The following is a 26073-nucleotide window of genomic DNA, read 5'->3' as shown; positions in this document are numbered from 1 at the left end:
CTCAAGCATCACGCCCTCTGTGAAGCGTCGCCCAGCCCAGAAGGAGCTGTTCAGGGAGCCCCCGGCCCCAAGCTTTCCCTGTATGACTTGGAGGAAAGCTCCTCCAGGAAGACCTTCATGACTGAATAAATACTTTTTTTGCTCTTTCCTCCCAGTCCACCACTGGGCCCAATCATTTAACCCTTTGGTTGCTACTCAAATGTGAACAACCTACGGGAGCCATGGAGGGTTTAGTAAGTTGTTTCTAAGGTTACCTAAAAGTTACTCAAATAAACATGTACAAGGTTTTTGACACCTCCCCTTCCCCAATCACCAATCCATCAACCAATAAACAACCGAAACTCCCAAAATAGTTTAGGTAGTTTGCTTTGCATAGTCAGGCAGAAATTTAAAACAGTAATGAATGTAGTTAAGAGAGAAAAAAAAATGAAGTTAGTTCTTTGCACTTGCATGAATACTGATGTTCCCCTACCTTATTGGAGTCCTGGATTATCTTCACATTGTCTGCTCCGAATTTATCTGCGTAGAGCTTGAGCAGTCTTTGGGAAATCTCGGAGAGACCTGTCAGCTTAGGCTCTTTATATATATACTCTTTACCTTCTTCTTCTTCAAAAAAACCCTATGGAAGACATATAGTGAACCGCCAAGTTTATTAGAGAACTCCAACTGCAAATAAGGAGCAAAACAAAAAACATTTACTTAAATATTATAGCCATTAGTTTGGTTGCCATCCAAGCCATAGATTAGCACCCTATAAAATTCAAATTCAGAGAAAAATCAAGTGAAGGAAACAAAATATCATGTTAGAATCAGTCATTAATGTAAATACTGCCTAGTCAGGCCAAAGAGCCTCATGAAGCAACTTACACATATTTTTCTCTATTAGAAGAAATCATTGGTAATACCTGCTTGCATATATTTTAGGGGAAGAATGCCCTCATGTGGTAGCCTGGTGTAGAACACGAAGTCTGGAGTACTTTTTGGTATTTTTCAATGGTATTTTTCAAAGAGCAGTATCATTTTTAAGAAAGTCTTGGAAACCAGGATAGGAAATATTAATGCTATAGGGCAGGTAAAGGTATCTAAATGGGTTGATATGCATCCCACATCATCTTAGATGAAAAGCCATAACAGAAATTACGTGTGCTATGCTCGCAAGTACTGTTATTTTTAGTATTTCATCAGGGGTCTGATGCAACTTGGCTATGTGCAATTTCGTCCTTCAATTTACTTTACTAATAGATCCCTTACGTTCTTGCAAAGCTAGACCTTATAAGAGTGAAAGTAGTAAAGTAACCATGTTATCATTTTTATGTCATAGGAGCAAGTAGGTTTTAACCTCTGTTAATTTATTTATCTGGTTTGAAACAGGGGGAAGGGAAGATTCCATTGAGGATAATTGAGGCAATCTTTATAATTCCTTCTCACTGAAGAGACACAGAGGCATTTTTCCTTTGGAATATATGTGACCTCAGAATATTGGAGTAAGTCTGCAGTTTAAGAACCCAAGTGTCTCTGGTATCTTCTGACTGCAGAGTTTACTGTAAGGAAATGACTTCTGAGGGCTGAGTGAAGATACTGGAGGTCATAACAAAATCTTACCTATATATTTTTTTAAATCATTTTTGGCTATTTAAAAACTACTCATTATGTGTAAAAAAAATGGGTAAAATGTTCCAATGCTTTTTTTTTTTTTTTTCATGGCTAACGTGAGGCAATCTAAGAATAATGATTAGAGCTCACATCTGTATGGTTCTTTATACTTGCAAAGCACTTTCATCCATGTAAGTCTGCCCATCATGAACAGTATACTTTGTATCATAATTGGGCTATAACTGAAGACAGGGAATAAGGCACATTCACCAGCACAGTTCTTGTTCAGCAGGTAATTGCTTGTTTCCTTGTGTTTCCCTAATTGACTTTGGGCTTTTTAAAGGCAGGAAAGTATCTTGTTCAGCACTGCATGTCCAGTGTTTAACATAGTGTCTGGTCTCTAGAGGGACATCACTGTGCATTAGTTGAATGAATAAACAGATGAATAAGATAGCTCTCAGAGGGCTACATCTTAAAAGGATATATTTGTACCAAGTATAACTGGAAAAGATTCCATTGCTTTTAATACAAATGTTTTTATTGAACACATTTCTTTGAGAATGTTCAAGACCAACACAGCTGATTATGAGTACCTTGACTCCAAACTGCTAAAACAAGTGATGTATGATGCTAAAAGCATGAAAAGTCTCTCCTTATCATTCTTCTAGACTTCGTAGGGGTAGTGAGGTCTGGCCCTATCCCCACATGACTTCCAGCCTGTTAGGTTTTTTCTGTTGCTGTCTTTATGGAGTTTTGTCTGATTCAAGGTCAGAGGTTAGTGGCTCAAATTGACAGATTGACCAAAAGAGAACTAAGACTTCTGAGGCCATCAACCAGAATCCCCACAGGGCAATAGCTGAAGCAACATTTACAACTTCCATTTCAGCGAGAAAAATGTCTCCAATTTCCAGGAAAAGATTTTCTCATCATGGTGTGAAAACTAGCACAGATACTTTCACTGTGAATTTTTTCCCCTAACAAATTTCTGAATCCAGAGTTAGCAGAAGAGGAGTGGTGAGAGCAGTATTTTATTGTCATTACTATGACTCTTGTGGCCTTGGTCATGACCTGTGACTTCTTTCATCCTTACTCCTTGCTCTGGAGGATGGGAAATAGTACAGACTTAGACTTAGGAGACCCTAAGGACAGTGTCCGGGACACAAAAGGCCATTGGTGAGTGTTAGCTATAATGAGGAGAATGGTAGTGGAGACAATAATAAAGGAAAAAACTGTCAGTAAAGCAATCTGAGTTCTGGCTAATATGCAGGGAAACAGCTTAACTGAGTTTTGAGTGCTTAAAAATGCATACCTTTGGGTCCTCTTACTTGGGAACTACACTTTTCCTTATTGTAAAAGGACTATTGATGATTATTTTGATATTTTGGTAAGTGATTGATCAGAAAGAATCGTGATTAGAATTAATCAATTTATTTACAGAACATGGAGCTATAAACCTGTTGAGACTATTTTATAAAATGAATAGAAAGGAGCTGGTGTAGCAGAATATAGTACTTAATCCCTTACAGGGATTGTGTAAGAGCTTTTGGAGCCAGAGAAATGGAGGCTCTGAAAATGGCTGGGATGCGAGCTTATCTTTAACCCAGGGAAATCAAAGCAAAGCCCAGTGAGGCACAGGACACTATCTTAAGGATGTTTAATGCTCTGTCCGTGAAATAATTGATTTATAAATAGGGACACAAGGTGATGAAAACCTAGGGGCAGTTTCTCTTTTGCTTTTGCCCCAAAGTGATGAGAAGACTGCATTTCAAGGCAACAGGAAATGTGACTTCTGCATTTTCCATAGTTCGATTTTTTAAAATGTCATTTTACAAGGCAACAAACGCCCTGATCTGCCATGGTTACGAAACAGCACGTATCCTAGTTAAACAAGGACTTTGAGTCAGTAGAGTTAACATGCATGGATTATGAAACTTTCAGGCAACAGATTATGATAAAAATGTACTTCAATGAACCGACAACGAAAATTATTGACTCCTTCCTAGATGTTTTTGCAGGTACTTCAGGATCTTGAAATAGCTCTGGATCATTATTGGGATGTCAAATATAAGTGCCCCTGCTATTATATTCCACCGATTCAACGTTCACAAAGGAATGCATCCAAAGAGGAATCTAATGTATAAAAGATGGGTCAGAAAATCACAATAAGCTAAATGTTAAGAAAAGAAAAACTTCACAGATGCAGAGAAATGGTTTCATACAAATATGAACCCAAATATGAACCCAATTATTAGTGTGTGTATATATCTATATCTATATCTATCTATCTATCTATCTATCTATCTATCTATCTATCTATCTATCTATATATATATCTCAGTGACTTTCATAGAGGAGGGGAGCCAGAAGGGTGTATCACACCCCAACATGGAGATGATGGCTGTACACAACACACAGGCACCTTCCCTCCCACCCCCAATCCCTTTTCTATCAAGATTCTGAGGTGCATCTATACCCATGTAGGCATGATTGAGAATCATGGAATTTACATCCTTTGATGAATAGAATAAAATTCTCCCAGGCTTTTCACTCAATTCATTCCAAGGCCATCTGATGTTTTAAGTTATTCAATGAGCATTCACTTGCTTGCTTTCATGTTAAATACCAGAGCCTAAGGATTTCATTGATTACAGTTGATGTTTGATCACTACTGGCGGTTCATTACTCTGGAAATGAATACTTCAGGGACACTTGAGGGGGTGTTTTATATAGGCTGCTCTGTGTAAAATTTCCACAGTCAATGATGCCAGGTGTTGCATTAGAAAATTCATGCTATGCAAGACTTGCGTTTTTATTAAAGTTCTCGCCACGAAAGAACAGTTTTCAACTTGTTTTCCAGGGTCTGGCTCATTGCAGACATAATATTAACTACCCTAGTCAGTACTATAAAGTGAAAGTACTAGTCCACGGGGGACACTAAAATATTTACACAAAGGCCTTTGTGGAGGCAAAGAGACGACCGCATGTTATATTCCCATAATCTTCGGAATATGATTGTGAGACATCAATTTGGATATTAAAAGGTGAATTTTACAGGGACATAAGGTACCATCATGAAAAAAAAATCATTTCTGACCATGGAGCTTATGCTAATGAAATAGTCAAGATTTTCTCAGATCTTTAGAACCTTCATTCTGCACACATCTGGGGGGATGTGCAAATCTATTTGCTATTTCTTTATCATCAAATATAAAGTGATGTGCGCTGTCTGCTCCCATTGAATACAATAGTTCACCCTCTCCGTTTGGTGTCTTGGGACAGGTGGTTGAATATCATTTGAACAATGATGACAGGCTCTAAATGGCTGTTTATCAGAATGACCTCCATTAGTTCTCCTTGTTCAAAGGCAGCTGGGGTTTGAGTTTACAGAGTACCCTGCTTAGGCATGTCCTCAGGTCTGCAGATTTAACAAGACACTTTGCCTTTTAAGCTCAGGTTGGACTTTTAAATAAAAGACAATTGAGAATACTGACAGCATTAAAAACAAAAAGTCAGGTGCACGGTCAGCACACTTAATTGAGGAATCTGCAAAAAGAACAAAGTTAGGTCATTTGAAAGTAGCTCTCCCCCATCCTTCCCCATTGCCCACCTCCCCCATTCTATTTAATAGAGGGGTTTCCAAGTATTCTTTTAGTAGGTGAGTTAAGGACACATGACCCAAATTTTACAAATGAAAGTAGAAAATACTGATACAGTATGGATGGGGGAAAGGGATTTTAAAGAATTACAAAAAAGTATGTATTGGTCAGAGAAGCAGAGCTGACTGGACAATGTATGGATATTGAAAGAATTTGCTTTTCCAGCTTACTCAGCAATAATTACATTGACCCACATGAAGTTGCCATCTTTGTAAGTAAAAAAAAAAAAGGTTGATTATGGGCAATTTCATATGGTTCAAAATAACACAGAGAAAATTCTGTGTCACAGAGCTCTAGGTCTTGGCATGTTATTGGCCCTCAGCTCGTCCTCTAAAATTCTTACATGGCTTCTTTTTTCATCTCAGGAGACTTAACCTGATTTACAGGGTAAAGGTTTAATTCACTGTTCATCATTTATGTTGGGAATTAATACCATCACTTTAGAGAATGCTCAGAGCTCACCACCAAAGAGAGAGGGCCCCATTTCTCCACGATACTCATTTGGCAAAGGGTAGGGTCCTTTCAGGATGCCGGGAAGGTGCCCACCAATGGCCACCACTATAACTTTTGAGATTCTGCCCACCATACTCTTCTTAATCAGCTGTAACTCTGGTGGACTGAACTGAGCAGGCAAATTCCAATACTGAGTCTACTATCCATATATTTCAAATATGTGGTGCCCATATTTATCTGTGTGTGTGTGTGTGTGTGTGTGTGTGTGTGTGTGTGTGTGTGTATGTAGGTTTTCAGACTACACTGACCTTTGTGCAGAAAGATATTATATATGAAAAATAAAGGATACATTTTTGTAATTCAGATAAATGGAATAAACACAATTTAGTCCCAGAAATGCAGGATGACTCCAAAATGAATGGAAACAGGATTATCTCACCTATCTCAAATGTTCATTTGCACAAAAAAGTTAAGGTTCAGTAAAACCATAGGGAGGGAAGTGTGAGGCTTATTAGAGCATGCAAGTGGAGAGAGAGAACTTACCACAGCCTGGAACAATCAAGACCAAAAGAAGAAAAGAGTAAACATCTGCATTAAAATCTCATTGGAAAGGAGCACAATCGTTTTGTTTCCACCTGTTTAGTAACCAGTATCTTAGATGCTGGTTGGAGAAACCATCAGGTAGGCAATCTGCTTTTCATGACCAGACTATTAATGGCAATTCATCACTTTTTCATTAGAAAGATCGCCTGAAGCTTTGTAAACTCAAATCTAGGTTTGCTGAACGTACGTCCTGTGAGCTACATCCATGCTGCTCAGTTAGCCTGTGGCCATTCCCAGGAAACCCTTGCCTTTCCCTTACAATCCCTCAGCTCCCACATTCCCTTCCTGATGAGGTGTTCTGCCATTTTTCTTGCTAATGTTTCACTGAGGTCAAGAGTTATTTATTTTCTGTTTATTGCTGACTTGTAAGATACCATTTCCTTTTCTCTCTCCTCCTCTCCTGCAGATTCTCACATTTCTAACTCCCCAATATATACTATCACTTCAGACAGCTCAGATTCTTTTCCAGGGAACCCCCAAATGTGTAAATTTAGCTTCTTTTTGTAGACTGTCTCCACAGTCCTAATGCTCCTGTGCAGTGGGGGAAATCTGGGTTGGATTAATTCGTTTATGGTAAGTGGCTGCCCAGTGACATTTTCCTTTCCAGGGAGACAGCAGCTGTCTTTATTAATTCAGACATTAGTTTTTAAGCTGCCTTTGGTGATTAGAGGACAATATATATTTTCCAAAAGACTTCAATATATATTTTCCAAAAGATGTCAGCAGGAAGTGATCTAGAATGACCATGCTGGATTTGACACCTTTGTTTGCAGCCTTAAAAGATTCTGAGGAGAACAAGAAACCATGTGAAACTGTGCCTTACATGAGGGGAGAAAAAAAAGGAAATGAGAGAGCTGAGAGTCATTACCACTGTGAAAATAAAAGAATGGAATGATTCTCCATGAAAGTAATAGCCTGAAATATGGCTGCTGAAATATACTAGTGTTATAAGCCTGCCTGGATTGTGATTGGGTTTATCCCACTTAAAGCACTACTCAGAGACATTCCTAATTAATATATAAGTTTGCTTTGCTTTTAAGACAATGCTATGGCTCACTAATATTTTCAGTCTCGTTCATTGTTTATGCAGTAAACTGAGAAAGATCACTTTGAAATTATATTGACCTGCAATATAAGAAACAAAGCAACCAGATTATGCTCTGCTTAGAAGCAGTGATGGTTTGAAAGTAGGAGAAAAGAAAATGCATGATTTTAAAGTCAAAAGTTCATGGCTTTGATATGGTAGAGCCCCTAGGAATTCTTTATTTCCTGGAATGTTATGGATTTCATTGCCAAAAATATATTCATTTAAATTTCATTTTCAAATATGATGCAAACCTATAATTAGACATTTTGGGGGGAACGGGAGGAGGAGGGTGTTGAAGAAGAAGTGCCCTCTTTCTCCAAGAAGTTCGAAATCACCGTTTTACCTCAATCTGTATTAAGACTCATGGAGGTCTCCGCTCATTTTTTTCTTAATTTAGTATGTTCCTTTGGCCAAACATATAGACCCTCACACTCAGAGAAACACTCAAATATACCTAGACACATCCCCACCTCCACCTCCACCCCCTCAATCCTTTGGCACATGTAGTTAGATGTCTTGTAAAGAATGAAGTACAGCAATCAACCACTTAACAGAACTTAGAGGCCATGCTGCTTGTAGGAAACTTACTTGCCCATAAAATGCCACACGATAGTAGCGACCGAAGAGCCGCTTCTCTGAATTCACCACCTCTGCAACTTTCAGATACGACCGATGAATGTCGTAGTAGAGATCTGATAATTTCTGAAACCAGAAGTGAAGGGTTTCGTGAAGATGATGCTGACATCAAAAATAGGGAGTTTCTACTTTTGGAAATTGTAAGTAATTCTCCAATGTAATGAAGGATATTTGAACTAACTCCTGGGTTTAGAACACCTACTTTGAAGTCTCTCTGCTTCTCAAAGACCGCAATGATGGGTTTGTTGACATCAGCAATGAGCTCATATCTCTCCGACTTCCACAGGAACTCCACACACAGGTACAGCTGCTCCACCAGGACATTCTGCAATTCCGCAAACGGAAATGAGATTTTACACAGTGAAGATTGTGGCTCATCCCTGAAACTTGCTTTCAAAACTGTTGAACCGTCAATTTTTTTCATAGTGGGATTTCTGCATTCCCTGTCTTTGCAATTGGCAGTTACATCCATCCTGGGAGGGATGGTGGTGTCTTCTTGCAGTCTTCTCTTTCCTTATTAGTGCCTCAAACTTGCTAATTTAAATCTATAACAAGTATTCAGATCTGTCTGCTTTTTTTTCCATTCCTACAGTCACTGGCTTAGATCAAACCCCCGTTTCTTCATTCCCAGATCCCTGGAGTAGTCTTCAAGCTAATGTTTTCCCTCGCCAATGGGTCCTATTGGTCCTATGTGTTACTCCCCAGTAATCTTTGTTTCTAAAACATAAACCTGACCATGAGCTTGCCACTGCCCTAAACCTTTGGAGGCACTCCAGTGGCTATGAACTGCTGTCCAAACTCTCTAGCATGATATTGAAGGAGCTCCAGGATCAGTCACCAACCTCTTTTTCAGTGCCACTCTCATTCACACCTTGGCATTGAATTTACACTTTGGCTATACCACACTGTACCACACCATTCTTAGAATACTTTACAATTTCCACACTTTTGCCTGTGAAGTTGCTGCTGCTCCTCTGACAACCTTATTTTCTCATTTGACACCTTCAAGTCCTATCAAATGTCAAGACAGTGCAAAAGTCTGCAGAGTTTTTATTTATGCCCCATTCATCTGCATTCCAATCACTTTCATGTAAAAAATTATTCCCCTTTTAATTGCAGCTATATATGATGCCTAGATTTATAGTTACTGGGTCTTAGACTGGTTACTCCCCACCCTGAAGGAAGTTTGTCTTTCACAAGATTCTAAACTCTTTAAGAGCTGGGATTATGCCTTATTATCTTTGTCTTCCCAAATACATTTGCTTTACTTATCTTTGTCTCAATGCCTCCCATATACTAGTAGTTTAATAAATGTTCAACTGAATCAAATTATATACTCTCTAAAGCAAGTGGATAATATTGCTGGAATGTTTTCAGTGTCTTTTAAGAAAAGATTTTAAACATTATTTGAAATAGTTCATATAAATACATAATTGCATTTACTATTTATTTTCAATGTACATTAAGTTAACGTACAGCCGTATGTAAAATTTCAGTAAAATCTACCCCAGATTTTTTTCTGTATCCTTTTTTAAGTCTATGTAATATTATGAATAAAAAATTAGCTTATGAAATATTTTATTTACTTGAGGAGGGGAGCTCTATTTTCTTCACCTAAATTATTGCTAAGTAATTCCAGGTAGAGAGCTTCTTTTGAAAAATAACTGTGGTTTGCATACCAGAAGGTTTTCTGCAGAAACTAGTGCGATTTTCTGTTCAAGTCTATTTGTTAATAAATTTTCTAATGCATTAAATAAAGTTGTGACCAGCTCAACATATTTTCAGCATCCCTTACCACATTTACCAACAGACTACAGATATTATATTTTGTAGAAAAGCTGATCGTATATATTTGGCTCCATCTTAGAGAAATAAAATTTAGTTTAAATTTTGATTGAAACTTATGCTTTATCAATGGAATCTGATATCTATTAATCTTAGTTTAATTTTAGCCTGCATTTTATTTTGCCTAAGTCATGTTATAGAATAACTTTATTTGATTTCTGAATAAGATTTTCTCTTTAGCTTAATGTTACAATTCAATGCATCTTTTTACTCAATTACTGTACACTCAATCATTTTGGTCTAACCTCATTGTATGGTGTGTCTTGCATTCCTGAATCTTCTTTCATTGCCCCTTCTTCTTTAATATTTGGTGTAATGCTCAGAAAAGCTGGCCAGCCCATAGAGAACATGCCTTGAGAGGACAAAGCAAAATGTATCATTATTTGAGACAAATCCTGCTTGGATTAGACAGTGCCTTTCTTCATGATGTGACATGTGGTGGTTAGAAAGCTCACACACTCAACGAGATGGTTAGATTATGACTGTTGATAAATACTCTCTTCTAGGCAACCAATCTTCCCCTTTTTATAATTTTTTTTTTTTTTTATCATTTTCAGGTGACCTGTTTTCTATAACGAGCTGGCATGGGATTATGGACAGAGCACATGCTTGCAGATTGATGTAGCTCCAAAGTTCTGGTTTAATTAACCTCTTGGAGTCTGTATCCCTCATTTGTTAAACCAGATACATTAATATCTATCTCAAAGGATGTTGAAAGGATTCAAAGTATTAGTATTAGAGAAAACACCTGGTATCATCAGTGCACTGTAAAGACAATACTCGATACTTACTAACTTTCCCTCTTTTGCATTATCTAGAAAACTTCTCAAATTTTCTTAGCCTCTTGGCCACCAAGCTTAAAAAAGATCTGGCTCTGAGGATGCATATGAAAACAGTTGATAATGGGTAATGTGCTAAACAAGGGATCAGATCAGAACGTCGGGGGGTATCAGAGGTTAAGAGCACAGTCTGGAGTGATAGACCAGCCCTCGAACTTCAGCCCCATCACAAGCTAACAAGGGAGTCTGTGGCAGGTTGCTTAACTTCTTTAGGTTTTCTCACCTGTAAACATGAGGTGATAACAGCACCTCCGACTCCTTATTGGCAACGAATGGAGATATCGCCAGTACAGAGCTTAGTGCAGTGGCTGCCCTGGAGCAAGTGCTTTTTAAGTTATAGTTACTACTTTTGTAGATATTTCCATTTCTAATAATCAGATCATTGGCTATGTAAGTAACCTATCACCCCCAAACGTGCTAGAAATGACGATAATAATGATTGCAACTGAATCCTTGCATTAAAAGCTCTCCTTTCCTACTTTTTATTAATATTTTTCTTTGGAAATTAAACACATTAAATATATGAGCATTGACTGGAGCAGGAAAAGTCACTTCTTGTGGGATAATGATGATTGTTAGTACAACTGAGGAAGCCCTGTTTTCTGGAGTCACCTCAATTCACCTATACAGTCATCCCTCAGTATCCGCAGGGGACTGATTCCAGGACCTCCACAGATATCAGATATCAAATTCCACAAACGCTCAAGTTCCTTATATAAAATGGCATAGTACAATTGGTCCTCCATATCCATGGGTTCTCACTGATGGAGCGGCTTGGTTGAATCTGCAGATCTGGAACCCCCGGATACGGAGGTTCGACTGCATTCTTATCACGTGTGCATTGTAGTGAAGGGACAGTTTACTTCTTTGACTTAGAAACATCATAACATACAAGTACATTGAGGACTTCAAATATATGCCAATGAGCTTCAGATATATGCCAATGAATACAAATATCTGCTAATGCATCATAAATAATCACCTTCCTTAATTCAAAGTTTACAAAACAAATACAGTTGACCCTTAAACAACATGGTTTGAACTACATGAGTCTACTCACATGCAGATTTTTTTCAATAAGTACGCATGCAGCACTGCACAGTCTGTGGTTGGTCGAATCCGTGGATGTGGATATGGAGGGCCGACTGTAAAGTTACATGTGGGTTTTTCGACTGGCAGGGTCACCGCCCCTAACCCCCTCGTTGTCGAAGGGTCAACTGTATATATGTTTCTCAATGGGTATGTTATTCCAATATCACCACTGGTCTAAAAGTATTTAGATTTTTTTGAATATTAAAGATTCACACAACATTTTGGGCTATAAGTTTCCACAACTTCTCAAACTGACACCTAGCTTTATCTGGTTTCTCCAATTTTGTTTCAGTTAGAATATAAAATAGTTTTTATAAAACTGTATGGTATCTGATTATGAAAAAAAATTAGATGGGGAGGAAAGGCATGTTAAATACAACAATGATGGTTTTGATGACTTGCCTATAAAAATAAGGCTAAGTAGGAGGTATGAAACTGAGCAAGAAGATCCCTAACTTTTATTGTGGACATGAGTCATAAAGCCAGGTCTGGTCCCTTCTCCAAGGCCCTCAAACAAGTGAGCGCACTGTCTCAGAATTCAGTCTGGTCACTTGGTTCAAATATCTTATTTGCAAAATCCACTGAAACTCTTTAGGAAATAAATACATATTTAAAAGAATAAGGGACCAATTATGTTTCCAAAATATTGTAACCAAAGTCCTTTTCCCTTTTGTTTAGGTATTTTAATCTTAACATCTAAAGATCTGTTTCTGTTGTTCATATAGTGAGTTTTCCACTGCATTTTGAAAGTTAAGATAGTGATGTGAAATAGACCGCGGTTCATAAACTCTGCGTTTGAACAAACTTCTGCAAGGTTATATTGGCAAATTTTTTTAAACAAAGAGTAATTCTTTAGTTATTGTTAGAAAATCTCTATCAGATGTTAAAGATGGAATATTTTTAATTGAAGGAAAACCATACTGTAAATCATTATATGTTATAAATTGTGAGAATCAGTGTATGCTTTACAAAAAGAAAATGGAGCCTGTTGATTATAAGTGTAATCCTGTGTATATACACTATATGTATATGTCTCTCTTTCTGCAGCCCTTATTTTGAATAAACAGTTGTATTACATTTCAACAGCTGAATGGATTTCTCTTGCAATTTTAAACAATTCATCCATTTCAGAATAAAATCCCGAAGACAGACTACCATGCAAATTGGTAGTAAAACATGGCCATAATATTGGATAAGATGCAGTTCTGTTTGCTAAGAACTCTTTAGGTCTCTAAACTTCATAAAAGTTTGGATGGATGGAATTTCTGAATGGTAGAAACTTTGGGTTTTTACGGAGTAAGTTATGTAGGTCTGAGATAGTTTTTGCTTCTAGGAATACATTTAAGAGTTTCACTGGAACAAAATTGAAGCAGCGACTTGGTTTTCTCGGCACCATTCCCTGGGGATAAAGGAGCCCAGGTAGATCACTCACTTCCTCCACTGGGAGTTGTTAGTAATAGGTTGCTATCACAGGGGTGGATATCCTCCAGGAGCAAGGATGGTGTGCAAATCTTTTCCATTTTCCAGTAACCTATGGTAGTGCAAGATGAGGTTAGGACATTGTCACATGTTTATGTTAATTCAAGCTTATGTTAACCAATGAAGCCTTCTCATTTGGAACTAAGAAGCGGACCAGTTAGCCTGGTTGGACGTAAAATAAGCATGATAATGGCATGGAAGAGAGTTAAAACTTAAAAGTACAGCATAATTAGAAACATCTGTGAAAATTAACATTGCTTAATAAAACATCGAGATTAATAAAACTTAAAATTAATAAATAAATTTTAAGTTAGGTTTCAACATGTTGATTTCTGGACTTCCTCCCCTCACAAGGTTGTCTTACCCCTTCTTTTTAGGTATTCCGCGATGAGGGCAGCTATATGAATGTAACACATAGCAGCCTGTAAGAAAAAAGAAAACAGTTTGAGAGGAAGATTTTACCATTTATTTAATACTGTAGATTTTACTATCTATCTTATTAGGATTAATCCTCCAAGGTGAGTCAGTATTCCAAGTCAGAATATGTAGAGAAATCCTTTCCATGGTAGAACCGGAAATGAGAATCAATTAGATTTCCGAAAAGTTCACCATCAAGAATAAAATGGCTATTTGGGAATTTTTTTGGTTTGTTTTTCTTGATGTAGTTTTCAGGTGGGTGAATGAGCTGGCCTGAAGAATTTTCCCATAGAATTATCTTCTTTCCTTAATATCTATGTCTCTCCTCTCTCTCTAAATAGCACCTGGATATAAACTGGAAGTAAAAATAAGCCATCTTCTTACTTTTTTCTACTTCCAGTAATGCCCCCCTTGGAATTTTTATTGTCTTTAAAATGGTAGCCGCACAAGGCAGCACTTGATAAAATAGTGTGACCTAATGTATCACGTGTGCTTTCCTCAACCAGATTATTTGAGCTACATTTTTTTGTTCTGTAAAATCTCCTGCAAAGCCCTCGAACACTGCTGAACACAGAGTAGACCCTGACCTGCTGAAGAGTCCAAATGACTTCAACTTTGCCTTTTGAAGTTTTATGGAGAAACCCCTCCATTTTCAGGGCGGTCCAAGGGAACTGGGGCTGCTCATTTTTGTCCTCACCAAACTGCTACCAAGTGAGGCCTCTGGTCAGATCTACTTCCATCCCAGAGTCCTTCACATGTATTTAGGACTTCAGTTTTCCTACACAAATTCATCTCGTCCCAAAGAGGGCACAATCCTGGGAATACAGTAAAGCAGAACTTCCCCACTTGGTGTCTGGAAGCCACTTGGGTGCTGTGAATTGCTGCACATAAATCCTCCCAGTGTTTAAACAGACATTAAAAAGTTACCTATTGTGATACACCATATTAACAAATTGAAGGAGAAAAACCATATGATCATCTCAATAGATGCAGAGAAAGCTTTCGACAAAATTCAACACCCATTTATGATAAAAACCCTGCAGAAAGTAAGCATAGAGGGAACTTACCTCAACATAATAAAGGCCATATATGACAAACCCACAGCCAACATCGTTCTCAATGGTGAAAAACTGAAACCATTTCCACTAAGATCAGGAACAAGACAAGGTTGCCCACTCTCACCACTATTATTCAACATAGTTTTGGAAGTTTTAGTTACAGCAATCAGAGAAGAAAAAGAAATAAAAGGAATCCAAATCAGAAAAGAAGGAGTAAAGCTGTCACTGTTTGCAGATGACATGATACTATACATAGAGAATCCTAAAGATGCTACCAGAAAACTACTAGAGCTAATCAATGAATTGGGTAAAGTAGCAGGATACAAAATTAATGCACAGAAATCTCTTGCATTCCTATACACTAATGATGAAAAATCTGAAAGTGAAATTAAGAAAACACTCCCATTTACCATTGCAACAAAAAGAATAAAATACCTAGGAATAAACCTACCTAAGGAGACAAAAGACCTGTACTCAGAAAACTTTAAGACACTGATGAAAGAAATTAAAGATGATACAAACAGATGGAGAGATATACCATGTTCTTGGATTGGAAGAATCAACATTGTAAAAATGACTCTACTACCCAAAGCAATCTACAGATTCAATGCAATCCTTATCAAACTACCACTGGCATTTTTCACAGAACTAGAACAAAAAGTTTCACAATTTGTATGGACACACAAAAGACCCGAATAGCCAAAGCAATCTTGAGAAAGAAAAACGGAGCTGGAGGAATCAGGCTTCTGGCATTCAGACTATACTACAAAGCTACAGTAATCAAGACAGTATGGTACTGGCAGAAAAACAGAAATATAGATCAATGGAACAGGATAGAAAGCCCAGAGATAAACCCACACACATATGGTCACCTTATCTTTGATAAAGGAGGCAAGCATATACAGTGGAGAAAAGACAGCCTTTTCAATAAGTGGTACTGGGAAAACTGGACAGCTACATGTAAAAGAATGAAATTAGAATACTCCCTAACACCATACACAAAAATAAACTCAAAATGGATTAAAGACCTAAATATAAGGCCAGACACTATCAAACTCTTAGAGGAAAACATAGGCAGAACACTCTATGACATAAATCACAGCAAGATCCTTTTTGACCCACCTCCTAGAGAAATGGAAATAAAAACAAAAATAAACAAATGGGACCTAATGAAACTTAAAAGCTTTTGCACAGCAAAGGAAACCATAAACAAGATGAAAAGACAACCCTCAGGATGGGAGAAAATATTTGCAAATGAAGCAACTGACAAAGGATTAATCTCCAAAATTTACAAGCAGCTCATGCAGCTCAATATCAAAAAAACAAACAACCCAATCCAAAATGGGCAGAAGACCTAAATAGACATTTCTCCAAAGAAGATATACAGATTGTCAACAAACACATGAAAGAATGCTCAAGATCATTAATCATTAGAGAAATGCAACTCAAAACTACAATGAGATATCATCTCACACCGGTCAGAATGGCCATCCTCAAAAAATCTACAAACCATAAATGCTGGAGAGGGTGTGGAGAAAAAGGAACCCTCTTGCACTGTTGGTGGGAATGTAAATTGATAGAGCCACTATGGAGAACAGTATGGAGGTTCCTTAAAAAACTAAAAATAGAACTATCATACGACCCAGCAATCCCACTATTGGGCATATACCCTGAGAAAACCATAGTTCAAAAAGAGTCATGTACCACAATGTTCATTGCAGCTCTATTTACAATAGCCAGGACATGGAAGCAACCTATGTGTCCATCAACAGATGAATGGATAAAGAAGATATGGCACATATATACAATGGAATATTACTCAGCCATAAAAAGAAACGAATTTGAGTTATTTGTAGTGAGGTGGATGCACCTAGAGTCTGTCATACAGAGTAAAATAAGTCAGAAAGAGAAAAACAAATAACGTATGCTAACACATATATATGGAATCTAAAAAACAAACAAAAAAATGGTCATGAAGAACCTAGGGGCAAGATGGGAATAAAGACGCAGACCTACTAGAGAATGGACTTGAGGATATGGGGAGGGAGAAGGGTAAGCTGGGACAAAGTGAGAGAGTGGCATGGACAGATATACACTACCAAATGTAAAATAGTGGGTAGCAGCCGCATAGCATAGGGAGATCAGCTTGGTGCTTTGTGACCACCTAGAGGGGTGGGATAGGGAGGGTGGGAGGGGGGGAGACGCAAGAGGGAAGAGATATGGGGATATATGTATATGTATAACTAATTCACTTTGTTATAAAGCAGAAACTAACACACCATTGTAAAGCAGTTATACTCCCATAAAGATGTTAAAAAAGAAAAAAAGTTACCTATTGATTTATAACCATCACACAGTGGCCTCTTCTCATGTGGCTCTTAGGAGTGTTAACCTTTCCAACGCTAGTTCAGACTAGCTGCATACGAGGACAGATTATCCCAACCTGAGTTGACTCACCTCGATGGTGAGTTTCCCCATTCAACTCCAATTCCAGGGAAGAAATTTTAACACACAGAACACCAACTTATATAACTCAATTTCCAGACACCCTTACAACCATCCTCCTTAGCCTCAGGCTTTTAGCATTTGGTCTCCATTACACATCCTACAACTGCAGCTGGCCCCCAAGACACTGGCTTTTATTTGATATTATTTACATGGAGTTAGGCATCCTTGAATCCTACATGCAAATGTAATGCCCATAACATATAACTAGGTCATATTGACATTAGTGGGGAAATATGATAACTTTTTATATTCCTGCTGTAAATGATAATCCAATCATCCTGATCAAGAGGACAACTAATGAAGAATGACTGAGTCTTTGCTAATCACCTCGGATAAGTCTCCGTTTCTCGCATGAATTTTGGCCATGCTTTCCAGCCAGGTCCTCCGTAGCTCGGGGGTGCTTGCGTAGGAGTTTGCCAGGCTGTACTGGAGATCCACCAGCATCTCGGGATCCTTCTCATGCTCCTTCATCTGAGCCGTGGCCATTAAAACAGTCCTTATACGTTTAGTCAGATCTTTCACCTCTGCTGGGAAATTGCTGTTCTTTGGAAAACAGAGAGCCTGGGTCATTATCTGTTTAGAACCCACAAATTAACTCACTTCAAGTTACGTTTTTAGCTATGGCTTGGCATCACAGTCTGGTGCATTCTAAATATTGTTCACAGATATGTACATTCTTTATGGACAAACTCTGTGTATTGTGATTGCGGCTGTACACATTTGAAGATGAACTGTAGTAGATTCCATTTTGTCTCCTAGCCTACCTTCTTCTAGTAATAGCATCCCGACATCCTCTAGCATCCTCTCTGGCTCTAGTTCACATAATTTGAATGGGTCGACTCCATTCCCAGGCACCAGGGGTGACACATGATATGTGCCTGGCCAATCAATCATATTCTTTTATACTCCAGGTCACAGTGATTGGCTTAGGGTTGGGCATATGAAACAAGGTTGGATCAAAGAGACTCAGTCCTGGGACTTTAACTGGCACTACAGAACAAGGTGCTTTTCCCACCCATAGAATACTACCATTGTCCTCAGAATTTCTGAGAGAGTAAGCTCATGGGGAGAGCCTACCTGTAAATGAAGTAAAGGAAGAAGAAAACTGAACTGAGAGACAAGGAGAGAGGCAAAAATAGAGGTGGTAGGGTAGGGGGATCTGAAAACATTATTTTAATCCCTGGGTTCAGCCATGCCTGACACCAGGCTCTATCCCTGAACTTTTCAGTATTATAACTGAAGGACAAGTCTCCAGAAAGTTTTTTGTTTTTTTTTAAAATTTATTTATCTTTGGCTGCGTTGGGTCTTCGTTGCTGCACACGGGCTTTCTCTGGTTGCAGTGAGCGGGGGCTACTCTTCGTTGCGGTGCACTCGCTTCTCATTGCAGTGGCTTCTCTTGTTGCGGAGCACGGGCTCTAGGTGCATGGGCTTCAGTAGTTGTGGCTCGTGGTCTCTAGAGCGAAGGCTCAGTAGTTGTGGCGCATGGGCTTAGCTGCTCCGCGGCATGTGGGATCTTCCCGGACCAGGGCTCGAACCCGTGTCCCCTGCATTGGCGGGCGGATTCCCAACCACTGTGCCACCAGGGAAGCCGCTCCAGAAAGTTTTAAAAGAGATAAAATGAATTTGACCAAGAATGGGATTATGAGAGAAACACTGTATTTCTTGGTATCTGATATCTGTGGTTAGTTTTCTTGTTAAGCATCATTCAACCCCATATCTTGGAAATTCCACTTAACTGAGTATATGCTGAAAGTGTAAGAGCTGATTATCCATTCAAGCAAGTGGACTCAATATAAGTACTCAAAGGGTCAATAAACAAAATACAGAATTTGTATTTTTTATGATTTTGGTATCTCGCGAAAAGAATCCAGTTTAGTTTATTCCCAATTCTTTAAAAAAGTCTGCAAAGCATTTCTTACTTTCATTTGCTTGTCTCCATTAGCAAAATTATTGGTAATTGCAAGGGAATGTTGAAACCGAGAGCCTCCAATCCCAGCGTCAGCTATTAACTGGCTTACGGCCTTGATAAGCTGAAAGAGAAAAGGAAAACGAAACCTCAAAAGCAAGTAACTCCGAAATACTAGTTGTATAGAAATCCACTGAGTTGGATGAATGTATCATTAATTTCTCCCTGTAGGCCCAATGAATGTGCTCAGAATCTGGTGGGATTTGGCATCCTAGAAACAATCATGGTCCCTGAGTTGTGTGTTCTATGATTCTATTCCCTGGCAGAAGAAAGGAAAAGTACAGGTGGAGTTATGGGCTTTGCTGATTTCTGCCCAGCTGCACTCTTTCTATGAATCGGAACTGAGTGTGATGGGCATCTTTAAGGAGGAATCTGATGGAAGAGTTGGGAACTGGTTGCCCTGGAAACAGTAGGCTTTTATTAATGCTGAAACAGATGAGTGGTTTTAACAACAACATTAATGGAAATTGGCAGCACTTACTTGTAAGTGGGACCGGACAATAGACTTTTGTTTGTTAAATTCAAAATTCTTCCTCATAAAAAAGTATAGAAGTGCTGACGCTTCCGTCTGAGTCGACCGTGACCTGTGGTTGCAGCATTTTAGGACTTCATAGCAGAATGATCCACACAAGTCGGCAGGCCCTTGGAAGAACGCTGAAGGAAACTACGGAAACAGAAGTGCTGGTGAAGTGAGCAAATTCCTTCATTTTGCTCTGTTCATTCTCAAATTTTAAAATCCCTTCGAATAAAATCTTTCTTTCTTTTTTTCTTAACCTAGACTTTGTCTCCCATTTGCAGGTGGAAGAGGATATAATCTTATTTACTGAAGTCTATGTTAGTATTTCTTTTTTTTTTTCTTCCGAGAAATAATCATTCTCTACGTTGTAAGTATCCCTTGCATCAGTAATGGATGACTACCCAAAGCAATGGAATGAGAGCTCTGAAATAGTTTCTATTCACCCAACACTGTAAAACCACCAGAGTCCTCAAAGGTGGACTCTCCTGTTTCTAATGCAGAACCTTTGACTTGGCAGGAATGGACATCACAGTTGATGGTGTGTATTTTACCTAACTCTCTGCCACAAACACTGAGAACCCAAAGAACTGATGGCCAGGTGCTAATTTTATTCCCTTTTGATACCCAGCAGATAGGCTGCCAAGGCTGTGAACTTATTTTGAGACCATGAATCAAATAGTTTAACAAAACCAAATAAATCGCCTAATAAAACCAAATAAATCAAATAGAAGAAAACAAACCTTCTTCCCCCGATACTGAGAGATGTAAGGATTAATATGTGTTTATTATCAGCAATGAACACTTCACTGAGCTTTCCTTGGAACCTGGAGGACCCTTACCTTGCATACAAATAGCCTCAAAGAGGCAAATACGTGCTTCAGTGCTGTGGCTGATTGGTTGACTTGAAAAAAGAGCATGTAGGTATCAAAGACCCTTTTCATCATTGAATTTTGACATTCAGATTGTTGGAGTTGTCTCTGGAAATTTAACACAGCAGTTATTTAGGATGAGTGAAAGGACACCTGTATTCTTTCAAAAAATATTTACTCTGGTCCTACTATGTAATAGGCACAATTCTGGGTGTGGAAATAAAGTGCTGAATAAGGTCTATGTTCCCAATGAAACTTACATATAGCAGTGATTGAAAAAAGTTACTAAATAAGAAAATAGAGTAGAATGATATATGATGGAAAGTAATTGCTTTGGGGGATAAGATTACTTTATATAGGGTGGTTAAGATCTCTCTAATGGATGAATTGACATGTGAGCTGAAAAAGTCAGCCATGGGCAGATCTGGGAGGATTGTCCAAGGAAAGAAAAACAGTTGGTACCAGGGACTTGAGATGGATTGGAGCTTATGAGTTCAAGCAGAGAAAAAAGAGAAAAAAGGAAAAAAGAGCAGAGTAGCCTAAGCATGGTGAGTGGGGCAGGGTCGGGAGAGAGGTAGCAGATGTGGCCACAGACAGGCAGGTCCTCAAAGGCACTGATAGAGCCTGTAAGATGTATGAGATTTGATTGACATTTCCATCGAGCAATAAAGAATTAAAACATGGATTTTGGTTTTTCGACTGCCATGCTAACATTTTACTTGAAAATAAGACTTTCTTGCTATAATCATTCTGTTTGGTGCAGACTATTCAACCGACCCAACTTTTTCTAATTTAACCCTTAACATTTGAAAGCTCATTAGGTTGAGCTAATGTTTTTAATAACTTCATTGGGGTGTAATTGACATAATTTCTATAGTTCATAATTTCTAAAATTTTATATTTTATATTCTATTGTATGGATATGTTTCAATACCACTATTTTAAAAAATCCATTCACCTGTTGATGTACTTTTGTGTTGTTTCCAGTGTTTAATTATTAAAAAACAAAGCTTCTATGAATATTGATGTACAAAGCTTTGTGTGAACAAATGCTTTTATTTTTCCTGGGTAAATTCCTAGTATTGGAATGGCTGGTCACATGATAGATTATGTTGAACCTTCATTCCAGCATACTTTTTTTCAAGGTGTTTGTATCATTTTGTATTCCCACCATCAGTGAATGAGAGTTCCAGTTTCTCCATATCCTTGCGAAAACTTGGTATGGTCAGTCTTTTTAACTGCAACCATTCTAATGGTAGGTAGTGGTATCACTTCACCAAAGATATTGAGATGGTAAGTAAGCACACAAAGATATAGAGATGGTAAGTAAGTAAAAAGATGCTCAACATTATCACTCTGTTTTCTCTAGCTGTTGTATCTGTTTATCTGTTGTATCTAGCCGTCATTTGTCTCTCCCTTTGATACTGAAAAAGTAGAGTCACATTCTCGCTCAGCCCAACTTGCCTGACAGTAAAGCAAGAGAAACAAGGAAGAAAGATTGTTTATTATTGGACAATAAGGAAATATGTCTGTGTGTATATCAATTGAGCATTTGCCAACTTCTGATAAATTCTGAATCTCTTCTTTAACATGTTTTCCACTCACACTTAGGTTGATTTATGTAAGGTTAATACATTTCATTAAATGTCATAAAAACCTTAAAAACATATTCTTGACTTCACATGACTTTTCCACCATTCATTTTATCATATTACAGAAGAAGTTACAGTCACACTCACCTGGTGGACCTGAGTGAAGAGGGCTAGCAGGTCTAGAATAGTCAGGCAAACCTCTGTAGCAATATTGGCCTCTGTGTCCACGTGGTGCACGATGTCTATTTCATTGGAGTTGCCTACAAAATAAAGTAGAAAATGCATAAATGTCTGAGACAAATCTTTGTACCCTAAAAAGAACTTTTTTCTATTACAACATAGTCAGTGTTTACTGGTGTTTTGACGAGTAATTTTATTAAATCAAGGTGCTTTCATTTGTTCAATTTCTTTATTGGCTGAAGCAAAAACAGAGACAGAGTTTTTAGTGGGCCCTATAGACTGAAAGTTTGTGTCCCTGCAAATTCATATGTCAAAGCCCTAATCCACAATATAACGGTATTTGGAGGCAGAGTCTTTGAGAGGTAATTAGGTTATGAGAATGGAACCCTCATGAATGGGATTAGTGCTCTTATAAAAAGAGACACCGGAGAGATCATCTCGCTCTCTCTGTCATGTGAGGACACAGCAAGAAGTTGGCCATCGTCAAACGTGGTTCTTACCAGACATCAAATCTGCTGGCCCCTTGATCTTGGATCTCTCATCCTCTAGAACTATGAGAAATAAATGTTTGTTGTTTAAGCTACATAGTCTGTGGTATTGTGTTGTAGCAGCTCAAACTGATTAAGACAGTGTGTGTGCCCTTTTCATTTGTCAGCTATAGAGTTTCCAAAGGACCAGAGTAGTCTGTTGTCCATTATTTCTCACTACTTTTCCATTGATTCAGCCATTGGTAGAGTCATATTTCCTCCGTAATCAGTCTGGGTCAAGTTTTATGGTCCTAGATTAATAGACCAAACGCAGAGTCTCAGTGGATGATCTGCATTAATGGCCTCATCAGAAAGGGATTAAATGTATTTATAGGTTAAGGCAAATACCTTCAAACAGCTAACTGTGGTCACATGTCCACAATCAAGAACACTTACATGATACAAAAACACTGGATCCCATTTTCTCCTCATTCACACCTGGAATGTGTGCAACACTGGATTCAAGATGGCACACTTGCTGCTTCTAGGACATGGACAACTTTCTCCTCTTCCCAAAGAGTGGACAGTAATCCGGTTGAGAGAGGCCACCCTAACCCCTCACAATGCCAAGTCACTTGGTTCCAGAGGAGCTACAGTGAGCATACTATATTGAGAGTTTTACTTTTCCCCTTTCTCCTCATAAGGACACTAGTTTATTTTAGATGCTTCCTGCTGATTCTCTCCCAGAAATGTTCCTCAGGCTACAGCAAGCCTGAATACCAGTGGTCTCAGGGGCACAGCAACATTCTTTACATTTCTGAAACAATGCATTTTATGTCCTGCACACATCTAGAGAAAAATGATAACCATCTTGTTTCTATTATTTCTGGTATACTTACTGGTCATGGTATTGTCTAACATCTGTAGGAGTTTAGGATTAGAAAGTGCATTTTTGCCTCGAATTATCGGTAAAGTTTGTGATCTGTGCTGCTTCTGTCCTTCATGACTGGAAGTGGTGTGCATCCTGAAAATGAAATGACAAAAATGCTTAAAGTCATAGGGATATGATAACCAAATTTGCATTCAAATTCTCTTGATTGAGTCAAATGTTAAAAAATCTTTGAATAGAGACTTTTTATTAAAAATATGAATTATAGGTGACATGATGAGAGGAACATTTAAAAGTACTTTTGGAGAAATTTTATTTAAGCCAAAAAAGGGTTCAGAATGATAATAGATACTAAAGGATAACAGACAAATAATAGATACTGAATTAAATTCTGCACAAACATATTCATTATTATTTAATGAAATCATGGGATTCCATGCATGTTAAGTTGGTTATTGGTTGATCAGAAAGGCATAGTCGTAGACATTAAGAAAGTACAATATTATATAGCTCAATTGTATCAATTATTTTTAGGAGGTAAAATGTAAAAAAGTAAAATCTAGTCTAAAACAACACTTTGTCTCCTACTTCTTTGCATTTGGAAATTCTTACAGGATTTGTCTTTGCATTTGTGTCATGCCCACAGCAGGGCTGACATATGATCCTTGTTGGGGAGAGAGCTGAGGGGGCTTCTGAGCTGCTGCTTTCCCAGAGCAGGGACAATGGCCAGGGCTCTTATTCAACGCCCCTTGGCACTTCTAACTGGGGGAATGAGGAAGTAGGAATATTTCCTGTTCCCGACTTTCATTTAAGCTATCATTTCATTTAAGCTTTCATTTAAGCTATCTTATGGCCAAGGTCATAGAAAATTTCTTTGAGGAAAGCAGGCAATAGGAGATACTGAAGAGTCAAGCCTAAAAAAGAAGCAACTTTTTCTCTTTGTCTTACTTCTCAAGGCTTATTGGATTCTGGCTAAATCAAATGCTCTGGATGGATTGGGACCCTAGAGATCTAACTTTGGCTTTCAGTAGCCAGGAGAGTCTGGGTCATTTCTGTAGCTACAAGGAATAATGGGTTTGGGGCTGTATGGTTTGGGGCTGTATGGCTTGGACCTTTGGGACTGGATTATTTCCAGGTTTTGCGTCTCCTTCAGTCTGTAACTCCTGGAGGAAAAGCCATGGCTTCTGGGAGGGGAGTCGTGAAAATGACCAGGCCCTGTCCAGATGGTTTAGGGAGGAGCCTAAAATCTAACCCACCAGACATCTCCAAAACTGCAGTGACCTCAGGTGGGTTACGACTGTCATTAAAGTAATTGTTTATAGTCCTCTACTCAACTGCCATTTATTTTCTCAAAAGGGGACCATTTCAAGGGGTCCCCATGGATAAACAAGCAAAATTTATTTTATGGTTTATTAGCTATATACTACATTCATATTTCTTTCTAAAGCTCTTTCCAAAATATAGCCATTTTCATATTATACATTATTATGATACTCCTGGGGAGAATAAATCAAACTGGAGAAAATTTTAGCAAAGAATTCTGATTTACTAGACCCAGAGGAGCTTTAAGGTAGGATTTTAGGGCAAATGTTTCCTGTAGGGTAGGTTAAGGAAGGGTGACCCTAGGCTTTATATACTATCCTAATGACTAAAAAAATCTAAAATGAGCTTACAGGGCCAGCTATGCTTCCTATTGCCTTTGACCCTTTAAAAAACACATTAAGCTCTAAGAATACTGATAAATTATTACAATTACTAAGAGGAAAGGGGAGATATGACCTCACATTTTACTTTGTCACTAGATTAGCAAACATTACAATAGGCATTTATTGGAATTATGTCTTTTCAGGTTCAATTAAATTAAGATACTCATTGACCCTATAAAAGGCATTGTACACTAGGTGCACATAAATAAGGCATAATCTTTGCTTCTTAGGTTTTCACAAGCTAGTGGGGCAGAGAGGGATGTACCGACAAAGTTTCTTCAGAGAAACATACAGAGTTACTTTAGATCTGTTTTTGGTTTGAGAGATATATATACACAGTCACACACACACACACATGCACGTGTGTGTGCATATGTGTGTATTCACAGCATATATATATATATATATATATATATATATATATATATATATACGTATACACACACACATCCATGTACACTCACAATATAATTTTAAATATCAAGCAAATGTGACAGTACCATTGTGGCAAGAGGCCAGAAGTCTGGCAGGATGGATTAGATCCTTTGAGAGTTCCATTGTTTTGGGTGGACTGCACGAATTTAAACGCAGCAGCAATTTTTCTGCAAGGAAAACTGAAGT

The 26073-nt window shown here is 38.2% G+C and overlaps 1 protein-coding gene across 10 annotated transcripts in view; it reads right to left on the bottom strand.

Moving 5' to 3' along the window:
* Positions 1-26073, bottom strand: part of DOCK10 (dedicator of cytokinesis 10) — a 299794-nt gene that overhangs the window by 22521 nt on the left and 251200 nt on the right. For 8 of the 10 annotated variants that reach the window (XM_082395837.1, XM_082395839.1, XM_082395833.1 and 5 more), the window contains 13 exons: positions 25953-26054; positions 23757-23881; positions 22358-22470; positions 20589-20726; positions 19714-19896; positions 19186-19296; positions 17594-17809; positions 13648-13705; positions 13237-13335; positions 10119-10225; positions 8231-8353; positions 7981-8094; positions 473-619 (listed from right to left, as the gene is read on the bottom strand). In XM_082395837.1, coding sequence (XP_082251963.1) covers positions 473-619; positions 7981-8094; positions 8231-8353; positions 10119-10225; positions 13237-13335; positions 13648-13705; positions 17594-17809; positions 19186-19296; positions 19714-19896; positions 20589-20726; positions 22358-22470; positions 23757-23881; positions 25953-26054 — 1636 coding nt within the window. Of the gene's footprint in view, positions 1-472; positions 620-3556; positions 3724-7980; positions 8095-8230; positions 8354-10118; positions 10226-13236; positions 13336-13647; positions 13706-17593; positions 17810-19185; positions 19297-19713; positions 19897-20588; positions 20727-22357; positions 22471-23756; positions 23882-25952; positions 26055-26073 lie in introns of those variants that run through there. The other 2 variants (XR_014245733.1, XM_082395841.1) reach the window with 2 other exon arrangements.

Source organism: Balaenoptera borealis (genome assembly GCF_965194805.1).
Source record: "Balaenoptera borealis genome assembly, chromosome: 6".
NCBI classification, from domain to species: Eukaryota; Metazoa; Chordata; class Mammalia; order Artiodactyla; family Balaenopteridae; genus Balaenoptera; species Balaenoptera borealis.
The sequence above is the reverse complement of the archived record's forward strand: the minus strand, read 5'-3'. Positions and strand labels throughout refer to the sequence as shown.